At 39.1% G+C, this 9,462-nt stretch overlaps 4 protein-coding genes across 6 annotated transcripts; 2 read left to right on the top strand and 2 right to left on the bottom strand.

Moving 5' to 3' along the window:
- Positions 1–86: 86 nt before the first annotated feature.
- LOC18992952 (thioredoxin H4) lies at positions 87–1,452 on the bottom strand. The gene is made up of 3 exons (XM_006416405.2): positions 1,297–1,452; positions 543–668; positions 87–445 (listed from the first exon to the last, which is right to left on the bottom strand). Exons 1-3 carry the CDS (start codon positions 1,384–1,386, stop codon positions 302–304), a joined length of 360 nt encoding a protein of 119 aa, XP_006416468.1. The 5' UTR covers positions 1,387–1,452; the 3' UTR covers positions 87–301.
- A 358-nt stretch (positions 1,453–1,810) lies between these two features.
- LOC18992951 (lon protease) lies at positions 1,811–2,941 on the top strand. The gene has a single exon (XM_006416403.2). The coding sequence runs from the start codon at positions 1,870–1,872 to the stop codon at positions 2,701–2,703; it is 834 nt and encodes a 277-aa protein (XP_006416466.1). The 5' UTR covers positions 1,811–1,869; the 3' UTR covers positions 2,704–2,941.
- A 1,309-nt stretch (positions 2,942–4,250) lies between these two features.
- On the top strand, positions 4,251–5,896 carry LOC18992950 (purine permease 14). Its single transcript, XM_006416402.2, has 2 exons — positions 4,251–4,414; positions 4,518–5,896. The coding sequence occupies exons 1-2, from the start codon at positions 4,372–4,374 to the stop codon at positions 5,642–5,644; spliced, it is 1,170 nt and encodes a 389-aa protein (XP_006416465.1). The 5' UTR covers positions 4,251–4,371; the 3' UTR covers positions 5,645–5,896.
- A 337-nt stretch (positions 5,897–6,233) lies between these two features.
- On the bottom strand, positions 6,234–7,936 carry LOC18992949 (general transcription factor IIF subunit 2). 3 transcript variants are annotated; one of them, XM_006416401.2, is made up of 6 exons: positions 7,635–7,936; positions 7,353–7,461; positions 7,141–7,268; positions 6,982–7,029; positions 6,728–6,865; positions 6,234–6,616 (listed from the first exon to the last, which is right to left on the bottom strand). In XM_006416401.2, exons 1-6 carry the CDS (start codon positions 7,920–7,922, stop codon positions 6,524–6,526), a joined length of 804 nt encoding a protein of 267 aa, XP_006416464.1. In that variant the 5' UTR covers positions 7,923–7,936; the 3' UTR covers positions 6,234–6,523. The 3 variants fall into 3 exon arrangements, with proteins under 3 accessions (XP_006416464.1, XP_024007829.1, XP_024007828.1); XM_024152061.1 differs by having other exon boundaries at positions 7,165–7,268; XM_024152060.1 differs by having other exon boundaries at positions 7,141–7,461.
- Positions 7,937–9,462: the final 1,526 nt, after the last annotated feature.

The following is a 9,462-nucleotide window of genomic DNA, read 5'->3' as shown; positions in this document are numbered from 1 at the left end:
AGACATTCAAATGATATACATTGAACCAACCATTCACAAAAATCTATTTCGCTGATATGCAAATTTTCGACAGAAATTGTGGTCTATGAAGGTAGAACATCTAACATATCACATTAAAGCAAAAGCCAATGACAAAATAGTAACAGGATGGTCTTATGTATATCATGGTGCAGAATAGAAGAAACAGTCAGAGATCACTTAACATCTACATTATTCATCTCCATCTACAATATCCACCATTATCGATTAGCGAGACTCCAGAATACTAACTGGACCTTATTACTATGCCTCAAAAACCGATTTAAGCAGTGGCAACACCGGTATGCTTCACAATTGTTGCCTGAAGATCTTCCTTCCTTGCACCGACGAGCTTATCCACAACATTTCCGTCTTTGATGAACACAAAGGTCGGCATTGCCTCCACACCAAACTCTTTAGCAACACTCTGTTAGACAGCACAAGTGTGTAGAAGAATATCAGTGTATGTATAGAGAGATGAAGAATAAGGAGAGATGCAAAGAAAGCGTGTTGTTTGTGTTCACCTGCAGTTCGTCGACATCCACCTTGAAGAAGATGGCACTTGACATGAACTTCTTGGCCAAATCGGCGAAAATTGGAGCAATTATGCGGCATGGTGGACACCATGAAGCAGTGAAATCGATCACAATCTGAAAAAAAATGACATTATAATACCATCAGGAGACTAAATAATCTAAGCAATAAAGATTGTAACACAAGGATGACTCTGATCTGCAATAGCGTCAAATGAAGAACACAACAGAAAACCAAACAAAAAATGAATCTATTATAAGAAAAGATCGTGTTCTCACTAGCGAAAGCCCACGATCAAATATTCAATCTATTTTAATAGGAATAAATCGTCACACACACCCGTGTCAACAGTGAAGAACGACATGAGATTGATGAAAAACACAACATGAGTGAAGAAACGAGGAAGGAAGGATGACACTCTAAACATAAAAAGAGACTTCACCACCCAAAACGATTATTCTCACTGATCTATCGTTTTCCATGGAAGATCGATCGATTTAACTTGCGATCTCCTTGGAACGATCCGTTTATTCCACTCTACGGCAACCGAAATCTAAACCCTCGTAAATCTCTATTTTCCCGGCGAAATATAACCCGAGACCCCCTAACGTTTATCTTCCACGCCACGAACAGATACCATAATCGATCCAATCGCACGCATGAAAAAATATCGAAAACCTAATTCCAAAATCAAACAGACGGGAAAATACAGGATTGAATAACAGAGGGGAGGAGAATCGTGACCAGCTTGTTGGATTCTTTGGCTTTGTCGAGCTGCACAGTCCACACATCGTTCGTGTGGCAACCGATCACTTGTCCCTCCTCTGCCGCCATTTCTTCGAATCTGAGAAAATGAGAAACCAAAATGACAAAATCTCCCAACAGTATTTTTTTTTCTTCCGTTCCTAATTGTGAAGCTAGCTGCATATAAAGAAGGAAGCGATGTTGACAGAATTACCCCTGCATATTTTCGGTTACTACGAAATGGCATCCTGGCCAGCTGGGCCGTGGGTTCGCTAACGCCTCATGCATGTACAAAAAGAAATTGCTCGGTGATTTTGTAGATTTTTTTTTTTTGTTAATAACCCATCTATATTAAACTCTGATCAAGCAAACTTCTTGTTTTTACAAAAAAAAAAACAAATAAAAAAAAAACAATCAAAACGAGTCTCTAGTCACACGAATAAAATAAAATATCAGATAAGATTTTTTTTTTTCCCAACAGATAAGATTTAATTTGAAAGAAGGAATCATTAAATTTTAATCTCATTCGTGGCTTACCACAACTGACCCTCTTCCTTTTCCTCCTTCACTCTAATGGCGCTACCAAGCGCAGTCTCATCTTCTTCCTTCATCAAATCTACGCCGCCGTATCCCTCCGCCTTCAACCCTCAATCTCTACATCTCCCAGCTACTTACCGAAGCAGAAACCGTCGAAGCTGTAAGCTCATCTCCTTCCGATGCTCATCGTCGTCGTTCTCCGAGAAACACCACAACGTGAACCCACCCAAATCGGATGACCTCGTCGAGCTCCCTCTCTTTCCACTACCTCTCGTCCTCTTCCCCGGCGCAACCATCCCGCTCCAGATCTTCGAGTACCGTTACCGCGTTATGATGCAAACGCTCCTCCAATCCGACCTCCGATTCGGCGTCGTCTACTCCGACGCCGTATCAGGTTCCGCCGCCGGTATCGGCTGCGTCGGAGAGATCGTGAAGCACGAGCGGCTCGTCGACGATCGCTTCTTCCTAATCTGTAAAGGCCAGGAGCGATTCCGCGTGACGGATCTCGTCCGTACGAAGCCCTACCTCGTCGCGAAGGTGACGTGGCTGGAGGATCGACCGTCCGGTGAGGAGAATCTGGACGAATTGGCTAACGAGGTTGAGGTTCTGATGAAGGAAGTGATCCGATTGTCGAACAGATTGAATGGGAAACCAGAGAAAGAGGCGCAGGATCTGAGGAAGAATCAGTTCCCGACTCCGTTCTCGTTCTTCGTCGGAAGCACGTTCGAAGGAGCTCCAATGGAGCAACAAGCGCTTCTGGAGCTTGAGGACACGGCGGCTAGGTTAAAGAGAGAGAGGGAGACGCTGAGGAATACGCTCAATTACTTGACCGCAGCTTCTGCAGTGAAAGATGTCTTCCCATCTCCATAGCTATATCGGTACCTAGATATTTTCTGGTCTCTCTTCAGTGTTTTTCAGTTATTGGGTACGCTAAATTTGGTCAATGTGTAAAGTTTTATAAACGTAGGTTCTAGATGGTGGAGATGTTCACATAGGATCGTATAGTTTGGATTGATCAAGAAACTGTGTTTTACTTGATTGTCTCTATGATCAAAGAATAGTCTGGTAATGCAAGTAAGGTTCTTAATACCAAATCATTGCTTCTCGAGTTGACAAGTTCAAGGAAGAGCCTACAAAATTGGTATCTAAAGAAGTTTGATTGATCAGAGTTTCAATGCCCCCGTATCATTTTAGTACTAATATTGTTACACGGATGATGATTCGAGGAATTCTAAACACATGTCAAAAATTGGTATAAATGATGAGGAGTATTTGGTTCGTCTAAAATGTGTAACCAACGGAGGTTAGTGTTAGTTACTTTGACTTTTGTGAATCCATTGACACAGGTTAGGATATGCTACTTAAGCTATGTCTCTATGCAACTTTGGCTGCCTCCGTTTCTTTGTCAAGATATATAGGCTAAAAGTTTGGGGAGGAGAGTGGAGAATATTGATTGGGATATTGAGTTTTATTATTTGAATCATGGGGTCTAGTGTGGTGGTTTAGAGCTTTTGATGTCTACGAGGCACAGTTTATAGCCATCAATATTGAAAAGGTAGATTAGGGCCTAATTTGTGTAGCGCCGTAGAAACAGTGTGGGGGCGTTTTTGTGGTCAAACGCGGCTATTGCTTTGAATGAGAGTGTCTATAGACTCTGGATTCTAAGTAAAATGCCAAGGGAGCACCAAAGGAATTGCTACTCTCTAATTAAAATGCCAAAAGAGCACCAAATGATATGCCTTTCCTCTCTTGATCTCTTTTTTTTTTTTGTTGTATCCGTATGTCCAGAGGTTCATTTAGTCTGAGCATGATTAGAGTTTGCATTGAAGAACACTGAATCTGAGTTATAAATTTGCGAAGTAGTTACTACAAATAAGTAATGATAGTAGAAAAGTTGATCATCGTATGGGATTAATGAGGACTTGGTTAATTTATTAAAACTTAAAGAGACTTCCAAACTTCAATTTTTAAAGTTCTTAAAAAGTATGCAATATTGTTAAGAAGATGATTTCAGAAGCAATTGACGATACGTTTAATGTCGAGAGCTGTCAGAATGGGCACCGTGTTTGTCCAATTTCCGTAATGTAACAAGTAAGGAAAGTCCCGTAATCTTTGTTTATCCATGAAGAAAAGAAACAAGTCAACATGTTGATTAACTAAGAACTTAATCAATCCAGTCCTAATTATCGTTGACAACCAAAAACAAAACGAATCCTGAACATCAACACATCTTTTTTGGTCGATTATTGCTTGAATTTAATTAGAAGTAAATTCATAGTTTCAACATATTATTTGCTAAGAACACTTTTTTTTGGGTGAGGAAGCAACGCAGAAAGTTTCAGCGATGACGCGTAGAGATGAGCACACTTGATTGACCATTACGCCGCCAAGTAGACTTTCCTTGTGCTATATATTAAATAAACACTTTTCTTTCCATTGTCCCGAAACAATAACATCATCCACTCAAAAATATCAAATCAGATCGAATCCCCCGACAATACATTTGAAGTTAAACTCTCCGACAATCAGTTCCGAACCATGGCTCAGAATCAACAACCAATTTTTCAAACCAAGCCACAAGGTAATAATAGTAACAATTTAGCCCAAATGATTCTGTTCTTGATCTCCTCTTCTGCAAAAACGATTTGATTCTAAACCCTCAATTTTCCTCTTTTCTTTTGCAGAACATTTTGTGCAGATACCAATCAACATCGAGCGTGATTCAACCACACTCATCAACCAAACCGGAAACTCAAGCCGGAAACCGAACCACTGGCCAACGATTATCCTCTCAATCATCTTCGTCATCGTAGGTCAATCCATAGCTAAGCTCCTCGAAAACTTCTACTACGACCAAATCCATCGAAGTGACTACGACGAAAAACGTCAAAACGACGGCGTTTGGACTCAATCCCTCCTCCAAACCGTCGGATTCCCTCTCCTCCTCCTCCCTTTCATCATCCTCACCACCAAGAACCACAATCAACCTCCGATCAATTCCGATCGATTCCACTACAAATCCTTAGCCGTAATCTACATCTGCATCGGAATCATCATGTCGGTTCAAGGAAGACTCTCCGCCTTGGGGAAGCTCGAGATTCCGTTTAGTGTTTTCACTCTGATCTACACAGCACAGCTCATCTTCACTCCGATTTTCGCACGTCTCATCAACAAAGTCAAATTCAACCGATGGATCGTAATCTCCTTGATTTTGGCTGTCGTCACCGGAGCTCTCACCAATTCCACTTCATTCGGCGGCGAGCCAGACGAGGCGGAGGAGAATTACGCAACAGGGTCATGGGCGGCTCTTTTCGCCGGCGTATGCTTCTCTCTCCTCCTCTGTAACATCCAAAACGTATTCGACAATTACATCTTCAAACGCACCGAATCAACCACCAGAAAACCGAGCTTCGCCTCCGTTTTCGAAGTCCTCATCTTCTCCTCCCTCGTCGCTACGATCATCTCCGCCGTGGGTCTTTTAATCGCCGGCGAGCATGACGATTTGAAGAGGGAAATGAATGGTTTCTCCAAGGGGAAAGGTTCGTATGTGATGGCTATGGTGGGTCAAGCCGTTTCGTGGCAGATCTACTGGGTCGGGGTCGTGGGACTCGTCTTCTCTGTCTCGAGCGTGTTATCGAACGTGATCAGCGTCATTACGTGGCCGATCGTGTCGGTGCTTGTGGTGATCTTCTTCAACTTCATGGACGATGAGTTTGATGTGTTCAAAGGTGTCGCCTTGATTACAGCCGCCTTGAGCGCCGCCGCTTATTTCTATAGGCTTCACAAAGAGAATCGTGACAGTGGTAATTAAGTTTGTTCCCAAAATTATTTTTTTTTATATAAAGGTTTTGTTTTTCTCCTTCTTTAATTTGTTTGTGGGTAAGTTAGAATCATATGTTTTGATTGTTTATATGTGTAAGTAGTGCAAGTGTAACTGTTTCGGATATAGGTGTAAATTTGTTTTAGTTTTGATTTGTATGAGTTTACTATGAAATGTTTGCAAGTGTAAGTGTGTGAACCTTTTCTCATGAAATAATCTTCCAGTACAGACAAATATAAGATCCTTTGGTGGAATAGCCCAAAAATAAGAGAGTATACTTGTATGTTCAATTACTATGCTCAAAACTTATGGTAAAATAACAATGGCTATGTATAAACTATGAAGCTACACAAAAGGAATAAAAACATGGCCAAATGTCTATTTATGAAGATGGGAAGAGTGAGGAAATTCTTATTGATGCATTCTAAAGAATGGTTGAACATAAAGAATGAGAATGAGTAGCAAGCCCATCATGTGATTAGATGGTGTCCTCCTCTACTCTACGTAACCTGAAATGCAATGTTGATGCTTTTTGGAATGAAGATTATGAACATTGCGAAGTTGGATGGGTTCTTGGAGATAATGTTAAGATTACTTCTTTGATCTCTTGATAAGTTCATTGTTTCTTAATGTGTGTTAGTTCTGAAAATGTATAAATTGCTATTTTTGTAATGAAATTGTTTGGAAGTGTGTATGTATGTTACAGAAAATCACCTCCTGAAAGATACCTTTTCACATTATAGACCCAAGTTCCAATTTTTACCTGCTGAAAAAGAAAAGTTCCTATTTTTACAAATTTTTCTCTAACTCTATTTTCTATACACAAAATCTTCTGATGATGCCTCTTTACTGAGCACCTGTTGTGTCTTCTTAACCAGCTCTCTTGTATTCCAGTCTAAGCTCGTAGGTATGGCGGCCCCTCGTGTACACACAAAGCTCTTTGAGAATTTCTTTCAATAATCCCTGAAAAAACAAACACAGTTTCAACCAAAACGTTGAAATTAGCTTTAGATTACATGTAATGCTAATTTCTTGTGTTGTTTTTAGATTAGAGTCCATAAGAAGAGAGCATACCTTTGGTTGGTTGGTTTCTTGTAGAAGCTGTTTCAGTGTCCATTTCGGTTGTCTTTCAAATAGTACGAACATTTTTGCTTCCACCTCACTCCGATTGCCTCTAGTCCTCCTTACATGTTGCTTACGCTCCTTCCTTACCTGTCTCATGGAGGAACAGTATCAGTCTAAGGAACTACATATCATTAGCTAGAGTGAACTATCTCATAACAGAACCACTTCTCTGTAAATCAAAGAGAAGAGAAGCAAGACATCACCATATTAGGGTTGGGCATCAAGCGTTCTCCACGGTAGTTATCAAGAACCTTTAAAGAAAGTGGTTTGTCTAATTAGCTTTGTATGGTAAGACCAAGACTATGATTTCCAAAAGGAAAACGTGAACTGGAACAACTTAGATAGTGCTAGAAAAAAAAAACCTGAATCTGTCTATTTTGAGCCACCTGTTTTCTGCTCCTCTCATGAATAAGCTTTCCGTATTGTTCAATGTCACAGTGGGGTGTCAAATCGAGTTTCTGTGTAATCGTTCCCTCAACAGCCAATTTACCTAACACCATGTTTAGAAGAAGTATCATCGTCAAGTGATCAAAATTCAGGCTTGTATATGAAAACATAAACCAAAAGACCAGACCTTGATCTGCTTCAGAGAAGATACTCGCTGGAACAAGGTCGTTGGATTTGTTAACAGAATAGAGCTTCGAAATGTTGCATAACTCAACACTAACCATCTCCATAGTCAACTAAAACAGACCACCAGAAAAACCCACCAAACAGAATAAGATTCTTGCCTGAGCTATCTTATACATCAAGAAAACACTAACCATGAATCAAGCTTGAGGAAATTTCAGAAACTACGAAACGCGAATCCCCAATTTGTCTGGCCTAAAACAGAATCGAAGATGCATAGAATTACCTCAGGCGAACAATCGGGAAGCAGGAGATTAACGGAGTCCATATACTTAGCCAAGAGAACAAAATCCGAAGAAAACGAAGAAGTAGACGCAGAAAGATCGCGCCATGCCTTATCGACCCTTGGTGGACACTTCATTAGCCAAACCATTTCGTCGGCGTTTTCTGTTTCCAGTTCATGAAATTTCCTTCGATCGTATTCCGTCGCTGATTCTAAGAGTCTTTGTATCTCCTCCGCAAGAATATTCTCTTCTTCTTGCAGAATCTTTCTCTGCATCTTCTGCAATCCCATTGGTTTGTTTCTTCTGTTCTGCGAAAGCGGGAGAAGAGAAGTACCTTTATACCCGACCCGGCTCGTCTGTTAACTGATTAGGATGAGGCCCAATAAGTGCCCATTTAATTTAACACGGTGTGATGATAAGATTTCTTTTTTTTTTTATTGCTGAGTTTGCTGACAGAAAATGCATACGGCTTTAGGGCAGCGACATAACAAATCATTTAGCAAAGAATATAGTATTTTTTGTTATAAGGGACCCATATTTATTTTGCGTTAAGAATTTGGTAATATTTTTTGTTAAAAGATATTAAATCTAAGGAATCAACCTTTTTATATGGTCGTTGTTTGATATGTAGAGAACAATCGATTTGCTTTTGAGAAGAAAGAAAGGATTTGATAAACAATATGTCATATCATATCAGTCATAATCGAATTAGGTATACAGATGTTGTGGGGATGTTCAAAAAAACTATGTTCTTAAAAATCTATGGTTCTTCAGTTCTTCTACTTGACCATTGACTTATTATGTTTCTTGACCCATTTCCATATATCTTTATTTCCAACAAATTTAACAAGTTATTCCCATCACTTTCTCTAATAATTTATAGGAGTAACTGTACCTTTCCATTTTCAAACTTTGACTAACCTCTTTTCATTGTACATACTTGTGAAAAACAATGAAAAATATACTTCTAAAACGAAAACAATCAAACATGGACTGATGCACATATATAACATATTCTTAAAAGAAAAGAGAAAAACTTATACACCTCAACTAAATAGTCACTACTTTTCAGTTGAATTGATAGAGAAAGTGGTTTAGCGAAAAAAAAAACTAATGACATCTCATTTCAACTTTCAAATGGACGATTTGGCTGAATTATACAATTTGGCGACATAATTTTCAAATTTAGATTCAGTATTTTCTAGTTACCAATTAAAGCATAGACTAACTAACCAATCTTATGAGGTGCATTAGCGGAACAATAGGTGGGATGGATTAAGCAGAGTTAACAGACGAAGTTATGATATAAAATACACGCCACTTTTAACAGAATGAATATTAGCTGAAAATGATACAATTGATAGTGAGAGATTGCGAGAAGAAATCACATGCATGTCGGGAGTCAGACACACTACAGTATTAGGGAAACTTCAATCTTTTCCTCTGTTACTTTTACATGTCCTAAATCAAGCAAATCTAAAACAATAATACAGTAGTTATGATGACGATCATATTGACAATTTCATTAAACATATATTAAAAAATTTCAGGAGACACTAAATTAAAAAAGAGCAAATTAATTAAGTGCGAATAAAATAAACAAATGCAGCTGACCCAGTATTAATTATTACGAGTCATAGGAAGAAAAAAAGTTGGTCTAAAATATTTTTTTATACAAATCACATGTAATGTATTGTCCTCATAAATCATTTTGATGGTTTTTCTTCACAGCAATTAACGCTAACGTCCGATCTTCCACAATAAGTCGTCATCTCCATGTGATAACGATGGACAACTTTTAGATAAGCGAACCAGACAGCAAAACTTCTT

This window comes from Eutrema salsugineum, unplaced genomic scaffold (assembly GCF_000478725.1).
Source record: "Eutrema salsugineum unplaced genomic scaffold, Eutsalg1_0 scaffold_5, whole genome shotgun sequence".
Lineage (NCBI taxonomy): Eukaryota > Viridiplantae > Streptophyta > Magnoliopsida > Brassicales > Brassicaceae > Eutrema > Eutrema salsugineum.
The sequence above is the reverse complement of the archived record's forward strand: the minus strand, read 5'-3'. Positions and strand labels throughout refer to the sequence as shown.